Below are 18,431 nucleotides of genomic sequence, written 5' to 3'. Positions count from 1 at the left end.
GTAGTTCCACGTATGTTAGTGTGGGACGTCCTCGTGACCGGTGCCCGTGTGTTGGTTCCCATAGTGACAGCATCAATGTGCTGGCTGGCAGCTCTAGATGTATTTGGCAGTGTCCAACTAGTCTCATTCTCCTGGGTGCTATTAAGTGGTTAAATAAAAAGTCCACTTCACGTCTTTATTCTTCAATTGGTTATTTATTTGTTTGCTTGAATGTTATCAAAATCTTTACGTTTTTCAAATTGATTGGAAGCCTTTGCACTTTTTGACCATAATATCGGTAATCAGTGGTCTACGACTTCCCAAAACCGGGTTCTGTTTTTGGGCTTAAATAAGAAATCAGCCTTCGGTCGGACTCTAGCCTGGTTGTTTACTTGTGACCAAGTCCAAGGTCTTTTCTGCACTATAAGAGCATAGAATATGTTGCATACGAGGTGAAAAAAGTCGCACCGCGGTAAGAAATAAATACATCTTGTAGGAGTTGCTGTTATTAAAATTGTGCCAAAGTTTGAATTTGAGTCAGCTGATGGTCTTCCGTGACCGAGCACATCCCCCTTTTTTTAATAAGAAATTATGCTTTTTTTCCAGACGTTGCAAAGCGATACTGGTGTATCAGCCCTAACCAGATTCTCCCCATCACAGACTTAGTATAAGTATAAGTCGCACTGGATAATCGCATCAGCTAAATGTGAGCGTTTTCCTCTCCTCTCCTCCTCTGCCCTCTCCTCTCCCCTTCTCTCCTCCGCTGTCCACCTTTCCTTTCTAATCCTCTTCCTCTCCTCTTCTCCACACAGAAGGCAGATCAGAATCAAAGACCCAGAGCTGGCGGACAAGAACAGTCAGTACCTCGTTGGCCAAGGTAATGATGAATAAAAACACTGTGTTCTGACACTGTGCCTTCTCTCTATGGAACGCACAGGTTCCCACCAACAATTCTCTGCTCGCACTTAAGCCATGTAGACCGGCAACGCATCAATGCATATTATTACTTTAAGGATTATTTTATGCTTTAACTAATCAAAAATAGCAGATCTACAAGCTCGCTACCGAGTGCTGCACTGCGAGCTTGTAGATCTGCTATTTTTGAAAAATTGTGAAAATATGCCAAAATCTTTGAACATATAATTTTCAAAGCAAACCTTTTGTAACTCAAATCTTTGCTACTGGGGAGTCCCTGGAACAACATATTTTGAGATGGGGGGACCACGGCCAAATACCTATAACTTTGGAGGTCTTTGACATGAAAAGGTTTGAGAACCACTAACGTTAGAAACGATAGATGTTAGTGTAGATGCAAGCTGATAAATGTTAAAAGTCATTTTGGGTCCTTTTCCACCGGCAAATAACCGGTTCTGGTTCTTTCTCCCGACTATGGGATGAACCAGAGGTGAGCTTTTCCACAGAGAACCGGAGTTGGTTCCGAACCGTAAAAGTTGGTTCCGAAAGGGGAACCACAAAATCCTTGGTTCTTCTGGTTCAATCATGGTTCAATCTGGTGGAAACGCAAGCCGGCGAGGTTCCAAGAAAGTTGAACCGGCACTAGTTCTGGAACCGGTTCTTTGCCGGTGGAAAAGGCCCCTTATAGAATTGGGTAAATATTGCTCTGATTTTTCAAAAATAGCAGATCTACAAGCTTGCAGCGCGGCACTCGGTGCCGCGCTGTGAGCTTGTATATCTGCTATTTTTCAATAGCTAAAGCATAAAACAATGGTTAAAGTGTTTCCGGGTCTTACTGGCTTAAGTGTAAAGTGAGTGACAAATAAAATAAAAAAAAACCCTCCTTGATGGCGATGGAAGCCAACAGTCACTCTTTTTTGTGTTCCTTTCTCCTGCCTGCCACGGTCCTCTCATCATGCCAATTCTTTTCCACCTTCCTTTCCCATGATCCTTTTTGTCTGGCCGCCACTCAGGGGTCAAGGTCTACATCGACCCCTTCACCTACGAGGACCCCAACGAGGCCGTGCGAGAGTTTGCCAAGGAAATCGACGTTTCCTGCGTCAAGATTGAAGAGGTCATCGGCGCTGGTGAGACAGACCTCTCCCGACCTCATGCCTGCATTGTGTTGCCTTTTGTAGTTGTGTGTGTATATACAGTATGTTGTAGTGATTAATAAGTCATGTAATCGCTTATCAAGAGTAGCGTGGATTATTATTATTACGCTAAAATGCCATGTCTCATTGCGTGGGAAGTCAAACAACTCACGCTCGCCCAAAAAGGGGGGAATGCCTGAATCTTATCCATTTGAGATATTGGAATTCCGCCTCTATTATAGTTGTGTAAATTGTGTATACGTTGTGCTGATTAATAAGCGAAGACCTCATTTGTGGCTTATCAGACGTGCGTGTGTGTGTATCTTTGCTGTCGGGGCAGAACCCTCCTGTCTCCGTATTTCATACTTTTTATGTTTTTTCTCATGCGTGGGATGGGAAGTCAAGCGTCTCACGCTCATCTTAAGGGGGGGACTCCCCTCTTGACCAAAGGGGAGATACAGTATTCGTATTCTGGGCTTTAGGCCCAGACAGCTGTTTGACATCCGTGTCTGCACTCTGCGTGTCTACGTCTTACAGGAGAGATAGTAGGGCTGAAGAATAACTATCCATTATTTCCATAGCTGTTATTCTGTGGATTACGTTTTTGATTAATTGGAAGTAGCTATTTTTTTAACACATTTTTGTACGCATCAATGAATTGATTAATTTTCTTTTTTATAATAAATTAAATTGACCGTATAATCAGCCACTTCAGCCCTATTTTTATTTCTTAGCCGTACAACAGTTTTGCACAAAAAAAGCTTTATATAGTGAGCTTTATATAGATCAGCTCTTTTCACTATTTCTTCCCCTAAATTGATATTTTTTCTGTGAACCAATTAAACCCTATACATTTTGTCCGGAGTCCCTCAGTGCTTTATACCAGTGAAATGAAGATATCTTCACTGAAAATAGCAGATCAACAAACTTACAAGTTTTCCCTAGAATATGGATCCTGGCGTTTTAAATGGTTAAATCGATTAAATCGGTTAGTTTGATTAAATCGCGTCACCTCCCCTATGACAACAGGAGAGTTTGGCGAGGTGTGCCGCGGCCGGCTGAAGATCCCGGGGAAGAAGGAGAACTACGTGGCCATCAAGACGCTGAAGGGCGGCTACACGGACAAGCAGAGGCGGGACTTCCTGTCGGAGGCGTCCATCATGGGCCAGTTCCACCACCCCAACATCATCCACCTGGAGGGCATCATCACCGCCTCCTGCCCCGTCATGATCCTCACCGAGTACATGGAGAACGGAGCGCTGGACTCCTTCCTCAGGGTACGTTGAAAACATAGACATAAGCCCCTTTTCGGCTGCAGCTTTAGCACCACACTACACCGCACCACATAAAAATATCTACGTTTTCCATTGCACAAAAGTACCCCTATCGGTAAGAAACAAATGCACCCTTTTAACTTAGCCTCGCGTAGCCACTGCCAGGCTTACTCATCTGCAAAGAGAAAAGCATGAAACGGTGCTACTTCCGCCGGGAGAATTTCACTGGAAGACTGCAAAGCATGATAACCACAGCACTTCCGGTGTCTGCAGATTCATGCCATTTACATCGCCTATTGCCTATATGCATCGTGGGGCCGACATTATCCGCATCACTTCCGCGTGCATTGCTTCCACATGACGTCACAGAAACTGAAGTTGGTAGGCCAATCAGAGGCAAGTGGGGGCGGGTCTTTACGAACGCAGCCTTTAAGCTGAGCCGCGCAACATCAGGAGGAACTGGATGGAAACATGCCATAAAGCTGCGTACGCAGCGGCCCCTCTGTTTTTCTGGGCGTCCGGCCTCAATTTGTTACACGTCGCTCCAATGAACTGCATCGGCGGATGAGGTGTCTAGCTTTTTATATCTATGGTTGAAAACACATCACACCACGCACATGTCCGGTCACGGAGCGCCCAACGTCGGTTCCTCATGTTAGCCCATATCTAAACCATATGAGCGCGCCCAGTTCCAACTCCATGCCCAGTTAGCCCATATGAAAACCATATGGGACCCTCATCAATTGCACAGTTCAAGCCCACGCCCGCTTGGTACCCAAGTAGCCCGCATTGAAACCATCAGGAACCATTTCATTACCCTGAAGCGGAAAATACCCTGTTTTACTATTTCCCGTAGCCGATCCACGGATAGACTGTTTTCCGTGTGTGAAACCGGGGCATAACTCTACAATCTCACCCCTAAGCATAACCGCCTGACCCTGACCCTAAAACTAACCTGAAACTTTTCCTACTATTTTAACCACCAAAACAAACATTTCTTTCTTGTGAGGACAATGAAAAATGTCCTCACAATGTCTACCTCTCAAATTCTACTATCAGGGACGTGCTGGGCCCCTGATTCAGCCCGGGAAAAAGAGTTGTAGAGGCCCTCATTGCGCGCTATAGAGAGAGAGAGATCTCTCTGCTGCTACTCAAAGATTTGCCATTTCAGATCATGACAAGTGACAAGCCAGTGGGCCAATTACATGAGTTATATTTCATCGTTGTTGGGTGGAAACCTTGTATGTCCAAAACCGTTTGTTTTGTATTTATCATTTTAAAAACAATTTAAACTAGTGAAAACAGCCGATCTACAAGCACACAACGCCTCGCACCGTTGTGTGCTTGTAGATCTGCTGTTTTCACTACTTTTGTGCGACGGCCTTGAATGATGAAGCAGGGCTTTGCTTTGCGAAAAAATGTACAAATTTGAAACCGACAGTGACGATATACAGTACTTTGTTGGCTGCCCAGCCCCCAAAATGGAACAAAGGCCGACATTTTCTTTTCTTTTTTTTTTCCTAATGGCCGGCCTGGACCGGCCGGGAATGAACTGTCCGTTCGGGAGTTGTCCCGCTTTACCCAATGGCCAGCACGTCCCTGTCTACTATATAGTATAGTAACACGCACGCACACAGTGTCTCCCGGGGTGAGCCCGGTCCAGTAGAAAAGCTCCAGACCAGCTGCTCCAGTGAGGGAGGGTCAGGCAGGTCTCTCTAGGCCCAGAGGAGAGCATCACACTGTTAAACCTCTGCAGTTATTTAAAGCTGCTGTGAGTGGACTGGCCTGACTCCTTCCTACAGTACCTACCAACCTACATCCTGACCATTCCCCTGCTCGCATCTCACTATGATCTATAGCAGTGAATTCTCAACCTTTTCAGGCTGCCGACCCCCAAAATATTCATATTTTAACTGGGGACCCGCCCACCCTGACGAGCACTAAGAGCTGAGGCATTACATTTTCTATAAAACAGTTCTATTGTGAAAATAGCAGATCTACATGCTCACAACGCCTCGCGTTGCGAGGCGTTGTGAGCATGTAGATCGTCTATTTTCACAATTTCTGCCTTAAATACATGAATTTGGCTAATGTTTAATTTGTCATTTTAGAGGTATTAAAAAGTCCTTTAATTGTCACTTTAGAAATGTGCAGATAACCCTCTTTACACTTAAACTTTATGTTGGTTTGTTTACGGTTGAGTGAGAAAACAATGTTGCACATTAAGCTAATCATCTGGGGACCCCTCCCAATAATAGGTTGAGAACGACTTATCAGTGAATTCTCCAAACTACTTTTTGAGTGGTGCTCCTGGAAGAAGCTAAGCTCCAACATCTGGCTTTGTGCAAAGTTTGCTGTATGCCCAGGGACTCATTAATAGCACCGCTCGTTTATTTCTTTTACCCACCTGAAACCCCAGCATCCACATTCTGGGGGGCACGTCGTTGGCCAAAAGAAAGAGACAAGCTACAAGCTCACAATGCATTACGTTGTGAGGCATTGTGTGGAGTTGTGAGCTTTGACAGCTTTTTCTTTATGAAGAGACAGACAAATCGGTCACCACTACAGAGACAAGCCGGGTCCAGTTTACTAAGTCTAGGGAGTTTAAGTGCTTTCATTTCTAGGACACGTCCAGTTTGATATGCGTCATGGCCACAACCCCCATTCCATGTGATTTTTAGGAGTGATATTATAGCAGTTTGGAGAGAAAGTTTCCCTTTCGCAAGCATAGACGAAATCACCAGAGGATTCTGTACTGCCTGCAAGCTGTGGGGAGCGGAGGGTGGGGATTTAGGACAAAATCTTCTTAGGACTTATGGCCATCAGCTGTTATTTTGCAGTCATCCTTTTTTTCATACCAGCATAAGTACATGAGTTTTTATTCTCTTCTGCTCTGTATACTTCAGGTGTTCAACATTTACTTGAGGAAAAGTACAAAAGCATTGGTATCTTAATGTACTTAAAGTACCAAAAGTAGAAAGTACTCATTATGCAAAATGTCCCCTTTCACACGTTTTCAAATATATATATATATATTTTTTTTTAAATAGGCGATCTGCAAGCTCACAATGCGTCGCCAGTGCGACACCTACGACAATAATTGTAAAAGTACAAGATGTGCCTCTGAGATGTAGTGGAGTAGTAGTAAGAGTACTGAAACTTGGAAATACTCCAGTAAGTACTCTTACTGGAGTACTCTACTGGATACTCTACAGTAAGTCAAAATACCTCAAAATCGTATAAATCAAAGTACAGTACTTTTGAGTAAATGACGTCCTTAATTACTTTAACCAGTGGTTCTCAAAGTGGATTCCAGGGACTCTGTGGGTTCCTTTATGGGGGTCTAAAATGACCCATACAAGTCTGTAACTCTGACAGTGTACAAATGGAACCAAATAATTTGGTTCCATTTGTACACTGTCAGGGGCCTTTTCCATCAGAAGAACCTTGGTTCAAGAACCAGTGCCGTTCAACTTTCTTGGAACCTTGGTTCCTTCTTGCGAACCGGCTTGCGTTTCCACCAGATTGAACCATGATTGAACCAGAGGAATCAAGGATTTTGTGGTTCCCGTTCCGAACCAACTTTCACAGTTTGGAAACCAACTCTGTTCTCGGTGGAAAAGCTCACCTCCGCTTCATCCCATAGGCGGGAGAAAGAATCCGAGGCGGTTCTTTATTGCCGGTCGAAAAGTGCCCTCGGAGTTAAGGGGAGACCTTGAAATTTGAAAGGTTGAGAACCACTGCTTTACACACCCCTACAAAGGGAATACACACACTTTCTACTGTCTAGAGGAGGAGGGGGAGAGGTGGGGGAGGGGGCGTCCTCAGCCACAGCTGAGTGAGTACAGAGGTCATCTGGGGAATCCAAAGGGTCCCCGGTTTGACCCCCACGCCCCGGGTCTGCCCTCGTCTGTATGTCCAAGTGTCCCTGAGCAAAGACACTTAACCCCTTAACCACTCCCCGGTGGCCAGCGGCCTATAATTAGCAACACTACACTATGCTCCTAATAGTTAGCATGGGTAAATACAGCGGTGCAAAGTAACCAAGTACGTTTACTTAATCACTGTACTTAAAAGTACACTTTTTAGGTATTTGTACTTTACTTGAGTATTTACAGTTTTCAGTCATTTTACTTCTACTCCACTACATCTCGGATCCAAATGTTGTACTTTTACTCCGCTACAGTTATTTGAAAGCTTTAGTTACTAGTTACTTTGCAGGTACAAATTATTGTATTATAAAACATACATTAATCCACTTTAGCCCTATTTCATACCTAGGCTATTTGAAAATAGACGATCCACGAGCTCACAACGCTTCGCATCGCGAGGCGTTGCGAGCTTGTAAATCTGCTATTTTCAAACATTTTGTACTTTGACTTTTGATACTTTAAGGATATGTTGATGCCAATACTTTCGTACTTTTTAAAGTAGTAGGCCCCTACATTTTAAATTCCAGACTTTTCTATACTTCAGTAATGATACTTTCACTTAAGTAAAACATTTGGGTACTTTTTCCACCACTGGGTAAAATATACAGAGGACACTTTTTCACTGTACGTCCAAATGGTACAGTGACAAAAAAAAAGAGGGAAAGAAAAACACCTCAAAGGAGTTGCAGACAAAATAGGTCTTGGTTGTCCTTGCGGGGGATCTGGTTGAGGTATGTATGAATGTATGAGTCACTCTCTCGTTCTGGAGAGGATCTCATCTGACGGTCGCCAGGCAGGAGTTGAAAGGAACTCTCCCTCCAAGCCTGATTAATGTATCCTCGCTGTGGGGTGGGGGAGAGAAACCTTGTATCTCCATATTCTAACCTTTTTGTGGGTTTAGTTTTTCGTGAATTAACGTCTTACCTGATCATACGACAGAGGTACGCAAAAGCATCAAAAAATAGCAGATCTACAAGCTTGTAGATCTGCTACTTTTTGATGCATTTGAATCTTGAAAAGTTATAGTTTTGGGACATATGAGGTTTCCAGCCGACAGAGACTATATATATCGTTGTTGTCGGGTGGAAACCTTGTATATCCAAAACTGTTCGTTTTGTATTTATCATTTTAAAAATGAACTAGACTAGTGAAAACAGGCGGTGCGAGGCGTTGTGTGCTTGTAGATCGCCTGTTTTCACTACTTTTGTGCAACGGCCTTGTATGAAGAAGCAAGGCTTTTACTTTGCGAAAAACGTACAGATTTGAAACTTGGAGATACGAGGTTTCTGCCCGACAGTGACCATATATATATATATATATGACCTCTATTTAACCAGTAAAAAACATTGAGAAATACGTCTCGTTTTGTGAAGTTAAACGTTCACATAAAGAACAAACATAAATGACAACACGACTCCCAAAATTGCTCACATGAGAGAAAATAAAATGGAGTTTAAAAGGTTAAAACAATAAAATCAACAAGAGGCAATAAAACTAAAATAAAAAAGTGGGGGCTACACGTCAAAGCAGGGACAGCAACTGGAGAGCTTCAGCTGTAATGTTTTAGTGAAACTCCACAATGAAACCTAAGGATGCCACTTTCTCTCTGGCCTGAATGTCATTCCAGGACCAAGGGCCGAAATAAAATGATTTATACTCAAGTTGTAAGAAGTATCGCCATGTTTTGCTTATTATAACCGACTTTGGGATTATTTTTCTCTTTTTTTTATGCTTGTTTCCAAAGAGTAGTTCAGGGACGTGCTGGCCATTGGGAAAAGCGGGACAACTCCCGAACGGCCGGCTCATTTTCGCAAAGCAAAGCCCTGCTTCATCATACAAGGCTGTCGCACAAAAGTAGTGAAAACAGCAGATCTACAAGCACACAACGCCTCGCGGTGCGAGGCGTTGTGTGCTTGTAGATCGGCTGTTTTCACTAGTTTAAATCATTCTTAAAATGATAAATACAAAACAAACGGTTTTGGACATACAAGGTTTCCACCCGACAACGACGAAATATAACTCATGTAATTGGCCCACTGGCTTGTCACTTGTCATGATCTGAAATGGCAAATCTTTGAGTAGCAGCAGCGATATAGAGAGAGATCTCTCTCTATAGCGCGCAATGAGGGCCTCTCCAACTCTTTTTCCCAGGCTGAATCAGGGGCCCAGCACGTCCCTGGTGTAGTTGTTATTTCTCACTGGTCGCAAGCTAAGCTTGTACGTTAGCTACTATAGCTAGTTTTTCCGTGCTGCGTGACACAAAACTCACAACCAAAAGTATAAATCAGGCTTCAGTCAGCGCTACTTTGTGCTGATGCGTCGGGCCGTAAATAACGACTGTTTCCTTCTCACAATTTCCATAGCGGCGGCTCCGCTCCTATTGTGTTGTTATGGCTGGCTGGACAATGCCTCCTCTTCCTGACAGCCGCCACTCACAATTATTGGCTTTCATTCCATTGATAACACATTATGAGCAGCGCTCGCCTCAACTCTCTCTCTGTGTAGCCTCACATGGACGGCTTTCCAATATTCACTGTCTTCCTCCTGCACACCGTATCCGGCTGCTACGTGAATTATTGCTGCTCTCACTATTGAACTTTGTTTTGTGGTGTCACCGTTTTTCTCTTGAATCTTGCCCAGTCATCATCTCTTTCATCTATAGCAGTGCTTCCCCAACCTTGTCTGGTTCAGGGTCCACTTGGAAGAATCTTGAAAGTGGTTCGTGGTCCACAAATCTGACCACTGAACACGGCAGCCGATTGGTCAGCTGGGTGGACCATGTGCATTTTCAGAGCATGGTTATTTTAATGATCAATCATTATCGATCATACTCCGGCTTGTATTAATAGCACTAATATAACTAACATAAAGTAACATTAATGACATTATTTAATATTAATGCTCTATTATAAACTAGAAAAAGTGCTCCTCGGAGCACAGGTAGGTTATTGTGGGCCCGTAATGTTCGGTTTTCAGTCATTATAGAGGTGAGTGGAATCTGTAGAAGTTGAGGGATTAATGTTGATGAATTTATTGCACAGACATGCAAACTTTAAGGGAGCTCTTAGAGGAAAAAATCTCTGTCTCCGGTTTCCAGATTCTGTGTGTGAAACAAGCGGCCAGGTCTATGAAAACAAGCCCAAAAGAAGCGACTAGTTTCAGCACTTGAGCTCTATTACATTAGCTATTTTCTAAAAGAATGTTGAAAGCAAGGCCAAATAAGCAACTACACTTCAGAAACAAGACCAAACTAAAGCAACCCGGGCCGCAACTAGAGACTTTACAGGAAAACAAGACCAAAGTCGCTTATAATGAGCAGCGCTCATCTGAATGAAATGTTCCGTCGCCCTTATACTTATAAATGCCAAGTTTGCCAACTAATGCCATCAAACTACAACAGACTGGCAGTTTGAAGCCGTTGGAAGTAGTTTGCTTGGTGTGAAGTCACCTTTAGATGCCAATCTAAGGATGGAATATGATAGTTTTTTGCCAATTATTTGGGCGCCCACATGCAAGATCCTCGCCGCCCATCAGTTCATTCTTGAACTTTATTTGTATAATAACCACTTTTTTTGTTCTGGCGTCGCCGTGTCTCTAAGCAAAGAATCTTGCCCACTCATCTCCTTTCATCTATAGTTTATAACACTCTGCCAAATAGTGTGCCTGCTCCTTTTTTAACAGATTTATTATCAGGCCTGAGTGGTTATTATTTCTTTCTTTCTCTGCGTTTTCATCATTACTATCAATCCGTCAGCTCATAGGTCACCATTTGAGTGTCCTTGTTTTCGACATGTTTTCCTTTGGCAGAGTTTCAATAGGAATCATAGTGGGGGGAAAAAAAACAGAAAAACGTGTTCTCTCAACTCTTCCGTCTTTGTAATTCTTTCCATTCTTCTCCTGTCTCTCTGTTCTGTATAGCAGGCTGTCTGGGCTCCTCATCTGCACAGCGCCGCTATCATCCTGGGTCTCATAATTAACCCTGGTTCCCTCCAGATCCCTCTCTTTGAGGAGAACATATAGAATATTCCTGTGAGATGTGTCATATGATCTCTGCCTCTAATATGCTCTTTATCCGCACATATGGCGGTAATGGCCCAGTTTTACTGTTGTACGCGGGCCCTTCGTGTTTCTGTGTATTATATACCAGGGAGATTGGAGGGTCAGACTCGACACAGAGACACAGAGTCTGCCGCTGCAAAGCCCAGGGGTTTCTTTCTCAAACGTTTTCACGTCGAGTTTGATATGTGGTTTTGGCTTGCTGCGGACCCCCATCTGAAAGGATTTTGTGTGGGGGAGTAGGGACCCCCATAAAGAGAAGATATGGTTTGTTGAAATTCTTCCAAAGCAATTCAATTTTACTAAATGTTTTGAGAATAGCACTACTACTAAATGCACTACTCTCAACGCCTTGCGTGGCTACGTGTTTTAACCTTGTATATCGTCACTGTCGGGCAGAAACCTCGTATCACCAAGTTTCAAATTTGTATGTTTTTTCACGAAGCAAAGCCCTGCTTCATCATACAAGGCCGTCGCAACGCCTCGCACCGCGATGTGTCATGTGCTTGTAGTTCGGCTGTTTTCACTACTTTAAATCCTTTTTAAAATACAATCAATACAAAACGGTTTCGGACATACGAGGTTTCCACCCGGCAACGACGATATTGTCTATTTCCTAATAGTCAAAGCATAAATTAGGGTTAAAGTGGTTAAACTGTTCCTATTTATTTTGGGAGGACGCCCCTGGAACCCCCTCAAGGACCCCTGGGGGGTCCCCGGACCATACTTTAAGAACCAGTGGCGTAAGCCAGTTCTCCGCATCAGTGGGTATTAAAAAGCTTCGACAGCGGGCTTTGGTTTTGCAAACCTAGTTGTTTTCCTGGGCCATGCTGTATCTCTGGCTCTCGAATTTATTTCCCAATAGAGCCCTAATGCCGTAATTTAATCCAGTTTTCTTGCTAGCTCCGGTTTCTTCTTTTGGTTTGTAACTCGGTTAGACGTTGTTGGTTTCCTCGCCACCCTGCCTGTGCGCCCGCAGGTTCAGAGAGACTGCATTGCACTGCGTTCTTCTTTTCACAAGGCCTCCTCCTTTCATCACATTGATCTGGGGTAATCTCAGTGTTTGCTACTCGGTCGTAAACCGAGGTATTCGTTATCTTGCAGTCTTCATTCCGTTGTAGTTTTTTCCGTCATTCACTTTGTTGATCGTTAACAGAGAGCAACAATTTCCTACAATCTAGGACAGAGGTCTTCAACAGGGTTTCTGGGACTCCTAGGGGGTCCTCATAGTTACCACAGGGGGTCCTCCAAATCTTTGTGTGATAGAAGCTTTTTTTCTCCTTTTCTATATTAACCACTTGAACCCTAGTGTCCATATTCTGAGAACTTTAGCCAAAAATAGCAGATCTACAAGCTTGTAGATCTGCTATTTTCGGCTCTACAGGTGTAGACTGTAGAGGAGAAAAAGAGCAGAGTAAGTACACAGAGTGAAAGGTCAAGTTTATTAAGTAATGACGGTTCAAGTGGTTAAATATCTGAAAATACAAATTTATATGAATCCAAAATACACTGACGATTGTGCTGTCAAACGATGAAACTAGATGGAATCTATGAAAAGTTTGTGGGGTCCCTGCTTCATCTCTCTCTCAACTAACGGGTCCTTGGCCTGAAAACGTTGAAGACCCCTGATCTAGGAAATGTCCACCATCCCTTTCCAGGATCATATCAAACGCACTCTGGTTATCATAAGTAGAAAAATGGCTGTTATGGACAGAAGTAGTGTTTGTTTGAATTAGTAGTTGTTTAGCTTACATTATAGTGAGTGAAGTGGTTGTTTGTGAAGAGAGGATGTGTTTTGCTTACACACTGTAGGTGTGTTTGTGTAAATTACTTTGCAACGATTTACATAAGCACTTATGTGACTGAAGAGTATTAGGTGATATTTGCACGCGCGCGCGCGCGCACGCACGCACGCACGCACGCACGCACGCACGCACGCACACACACACACACACACACACACACACACACACAGAGTGGAGAAGTGGCAGCCGGTTGATGTGAATCCTGACCTTTTAACTTTCGGCAGGCATAGTGTATCACAACCATGACCTCATATAACGACCGCAAAACCTTATTCTTTATTAGAGGTGGGACGTTTGTGAACGAATCAAGTCGAATGAACGGCTCTTTGAAATGAACGATGGGATCCGGTTCGCAGTAGGGAGCCGTTCCTTTTTGATGAGGGGGAGTAAATTCTTTACTTAACAGTATCAATACTGCAATACTGCCACAAGTAGAAGTTCGGAATTGAAATGTACTTTAGTAAAAGTACAAAACTATTAGTATCGAAATGTATTTAAAGTACCAATAGTAGAAAGAACTCATTATTTTCAAATGGCTGACATTTCTAGGGCTGAAGTAAGTGATATGTAATTATAATCAAAATCTAAAGCAACTAGTAACTAGTTAAGAGGGGGCCCCCTCTGAAACGAGATGGCACATCTCAAGGGGTTTAGCCTAATAAAGAAACTTGAATCATCAACTAAAATGAGCCAGTCTTTTGAACGGCTCTCTGAAAGGAACGGATCCCAGAGATCCGGCTCACTTCAAAGAGCCATAAATCCCATCTCTATTCTTTATTCCTCTTTCCGCCCCCGCCCTCGGTGCATATTGATTCTTCTGAGCTGTCGAGTGAGTTTACATTTTATTAAAAAAAAATATTTTCTGATTCTGCCAGGTTGTTATAGTATCGTCTCTGTCGGGCGGAAACCTAATTATGTCCAAAAACTGTGATTTTCAGGATTCAAATTCAAAAATACTAAAATAGCAAAAGTAGCAGATCTACAAGTTGAAAACATGTCGCTTTGCGCCACGTTTCAAGCTTGTGGATCTACTACTTTTAATACTTTTATGTGACGCTGTAGTATGATCAAATAGGGCGTTAATTTAAGAAAAAAAAAACACACCCACAAAAAGTAAAAATATTGGAGATAAGAGGTTTCTGCCCGACAGCAACGATATATCCTTCCATGCTGTTTTCTCATTTCTTTTCAGACTAGTTATTCTGCCAAGTAATTATAATTATGTTGAGCGGGTCATGAACTTCACAGGTTCTCAATATGGTCACTATTGTGCCTGGGGGTCCCTCTGGGGGTCCCTCTAGGCACTGTAACATCTTCCCAGCATTCTAACCATGTAGTTGTGGCCGGATCTGCTTTGAATTCTTCCCAGACATTAAAACTAGATTATCTACAGTGCAGCATAGCCACAGGCATTTCCACCTACTGTACAGTATATACTCCAGCTCTAATGTATATCCCACTGATTGGGGATGTATCTTCCCTTATAGGCATGACGGGACACTTGTGATTTTGTTATTGACTATTAGAAATATACCGTAGTATCCACATGGTTGACAAAATTAGACGCTAGCTAAATGTTCTGGACACTGGACACTATTTGATATTTTATGTCAGGGGTTTTCAACAGGGTGTCCGGGACCCTCAGAGGTACTACAGGGGGTCCTCCAAATCTTTGTGTGATAGAAACCTTTTTTTCTCTTTTTTTATATTGAACCCTAGCGTCCATATTCTTAGGACTTTAGCCAAAAATATCAGATCTACAAGCTCACAACGCCTCGCAGCGCGAGGCATTGTGAGCTTGTAGATCGGCTATTTTCGGCAAAGAGGTCTGGTGTAGAGGGGGAAAAGTGCAGACTAAGTACAGAGTGAAAGGTCAAGTTTATTAAGTATTGGTGGTTCAAGTGGTTAAATATCTGAAAACACAAATTGACATGAATCCAAAATACACTGATGATTGTGCTGTCAAACGATGAAACTATATGGAATCTATGAAAAGGTTGTGGGGGTCCCTGCTTCATCTCTCTATCAACTAAGGGGTCCTTGGCCTGAAAATGTTGAAGACCCCTGCCGTAGTATCCACATGGTTGACAAAATTAGACACAGCTAAATGTTCCGGACACTTTATTTTATATTTTATGTAATATTATTGACATTCTACCCGAGAATACGGTCTCTTGAATGTCTTTAGCCATGCTAGATGTTCTTCCTCTCTGCACCGTTCCAGTTGGGTGAGGTCTTTATTTAATCTCTGGCTCCGTCCAGCAGGCTGTAGGCAGAGAGTAGCAGCTTTTAACTGGAGCGTATAAACTGTCTGCACTCACCTCAGGAGCTGCCTTCTTCCAACAGCCTTTATTAGCTCTCCATTGATCCTCCAGCCATGCAGTTGTTGCTCTGCTGCTGGAGCTGTTACTCTGTTAAGAAGAGCTACGTTTTCTGGGAGTTTTTAACAATAGAGTAGCGAAGTCCCGACGTCACTCGTCTTCAGTGTTGCCGTAGTCTTGGGTCGCGCGCCACACCTCGACAACTGTTTTAACAAAGAAACGAGCCTATATGCATATCAATAGACCTGATAGTAGGTGTTGAGCGACGTTCACGACCCCCCAAACATTGAATGACCATTGCATCACTACTCGTCTTTCTCTATGGAGAATAGTCATCTTAAACTATCCCGCCGATATTGTCAGGGAGGTGACTGTGTGAACAATAGTCAGTCACTCATATTTGATACAGTCTGTTTCTGGGCGAAAATGAAACTCGGCGGCAGTAACAGTAGCGTAACAGTAACATTAGCGTTTTCTCGCCGTCAGTTGATTCTTCATAAGTCTATGGGAATTCAGAATGGGGAAGAAAAAAAACAGGTAGGATGTGTAAATGACGTCAGACTTGGGTGCTCTACTATAACTATCTATCAATCAATCAATCAATCAATCAAAGTCATGGCTCACAAGGTTCTCTTTTTACGTCCAGCAATGGAGACACATTCCACAGATATTCATCAGCCTCTCTGTGTGGCTTTTTTCAAATTAAATTAGAATTAATTTAATTTGTCTTCACCGCTGGGGTCTGGAAGACACCGCTGGCTGATGGGGAGCTCGCTCCCGTGCGTCTATGTTTCTACTATGTTTCTACTTCACACAGCAGAATATCCTTTCCCCACTCCTTGTTTTGACTACCTTCACATGTCGTGGCTGTCATGCAGAAACCTCTTATCTCCATATACCTTTTTGTGTTTTCTCGTTAATTAACGCCCTACTTGATCACTCTACAGTCTACAGCGTCACACAAAAGCATCAAAAGTAGCAGATCCACAAACTCATAACCAAGCTTGTTGATCTGCTATTTAAAAAAAAGAATGTTTTGTTTTTTTAAAGTACAACTTTGTTTTTTTTACAACAAAGGTTCATATTTTAGATAGTCATTAGAGAAAAGAAAAGATGAGTGTTAAAATGTTTTCATTTTACTTCTTTCTATCGTTTTTGTGATTTTAACGATTTTGATTTGCATGCATATGCCGCCAGGTTGGGGGCTTGCATGCGAGTGGCTTAATATGTTTTTTAGACACAATAAGCCCATTCTCAAGATGCACCGCAATCTTTCTTGTGCAGATGTGACTTATAGGGGCTGGTGTAAATAGTAATGAAATTCAGTTGTTGTGTCCTTAAAGACATATTTAGCCACTTGTACGCATGCCCCCAACCACTCAAATCAAAATACTAAAATGGCTAAAACGATAGAAAGCAGTAAATGAAAACATTTTAACACTCATCTTTTCATGTTGTAAAAAAGTTGTCCTTTAATCCGGAAAAGTAACAGTTTTTGGACTTGGCTGAGTTTTGCGATTAGATGTTGGAAAATAGGTCAAAAGACTGTACTTCCAGTACAGCCAACTCCCCCGGCACCCCAGATCCAGCATGGGTAATGTGCTACAGTGTGTGACTAAGTCTGGAGCTACAGCCATGTGTGAGGTCACAGAGAGGGCTATTGTCACTCCTGACTCACGCTTAGAATGTAGGAGCTAGTATAGTGGGTACTGGTCATATTATAGCTACTTGCTTCCTTTAGAATATAGGAGCTAGTGGGTACTGGTCATATTATAGCTACTTGCTTCCTGAGTGAGTGCTGGTCATATTATGGCTACTGGTACTTGCTTCCTGTTGTTAGTTCTAAAAGTCTTAAAACGCACCCGTTTGTCATAGTTACAAGTCTAGACACCTCTGTTACACCCTCAAGGTTCAAGGTTGTACATAGGAGTAAAACCTATTTTGGTTTAATTCCCTGTTATATTTGATTGGCGCAACATAATTAGTACACATTGAAAGCATGGTGTCATGCTCCATAGCGTTCGACGTAGCGTTCTTCATTGGTAATGATAATGTGTTGCTTCAACTCAGATTTCATTCGCGTCACGTCACGCATTATGAAATATTAGCAACGTCTAATGGAAGACCAATTAATGCTAATATATAGAATTAATCATCGGAGATTGTTCATTCTTATCACATCCTCCCAGAGTAGAGGTCACGGCTATTTTCAGTTCTTGATACCACATAAAACTAAGCATGAGAAAGGCAATACTGGAGATGTGGCGTAACTGCATGGATTTCTACACGGAGAGGGCAATTCTTTCAACATAAGTTGCAGCATTCAGGTTCAGGAGAGTTTGAACAAGGCGATTCTCTTGAATGCTGCCTTCATGTATGGTCATGAAAAGAGGGCATTTGCTTTTATTCCACCATATTGAAAACTGCATTCATGGTCTGGAGAGGGCACTTTTTACAGACGGATAAAAGGGCAGGGGCTCAAGCCCCCTTTCATGTCTGTGTGTGCACATGCCTGCTTATTACTACATCACTCTCTTTAACTGTCCTAGTTTCCCTTAGTCCTCCTTTACATCACTCTCTTTAACTATCCCAATTTCCCCATGTCATCCTTATTACTACATAACTCTCTTTAACCATCCCTGTTTTCCCCTTGTTGTCCATTTATTACTAACTCCATCGCTCTCTTTAACTATTCAGAGCTTTGTGACTACTCTCCTTACTCTACTGTTAAATCTTCCATAACATTGTTCTCCTCATTTTTATCTATTTTCTCCAACCTCACTCAAATGAATGTTTTTTGCGTGTGTGTGTGTGTGTGTGTGTGTGTGTGTGTGTGTGTGTGTGTGTGTGTGTGTGTGTGTGTGTGTGTGTGTGTGTGTGTGTGTGTGTGTGTGTGTGTGTGTGTGTGTGTGTGTGTGTGTGTGTGTGTGTGTGTGTGTGTGTGTGTGTGTGTGTGTGTGCGTGCATGCATGCATAGAACAGTATGTGGCGTCTCTCGCATCTAGTTTTCTCATTT

General features: G+C 42.8%; 1 protein-coding gene across 1 annotated transcript in view; it reads left to right on the top strand.

The window, feature by feature from the left end:
• The window catches only part of LOC308304865 (ephrin type-B receptor 4a-like), a gene marked incomplete at its 3' end in the record, with an annotated part of 116,286 nt that overhangs the window by 87,145 nt on the left and 10,710 nt on the right, over window positions 1-18,431 (top strand). Inside the window, exons 11-13 of the mRNA XM_080749493.1 lie at window positions 792-856; window positions 1,908-2,021; window positions 3,057-3,304. Coding sequence (XP_080605619.1) covers window positions 792-856; window positions 1,908-2,021; window positions 3,057-3,304 — 427 coding nt within the window. The remainder of the gene's footprint in view (window positions 1-791; window positions 857-1,907; window positions 2,022-3,056; window positions 3,305-18,431) is intronic.

This window comes from Nannobrachium achirus (genome assembly GCF_963921795.1).
Source record: "Nannobrachium achirus genome assembly, chromosome: 19".
NCBI classification, from domain to species: Eukaryota; Metazoa; Chordata; class Actinopteri; order Myctophiformes; family Myctophidae; genus Nannobrachium; species Nannobrachium achirus.
This window is presented reverse-complemented; position numbering and strand designations above follow the sequence as displayed.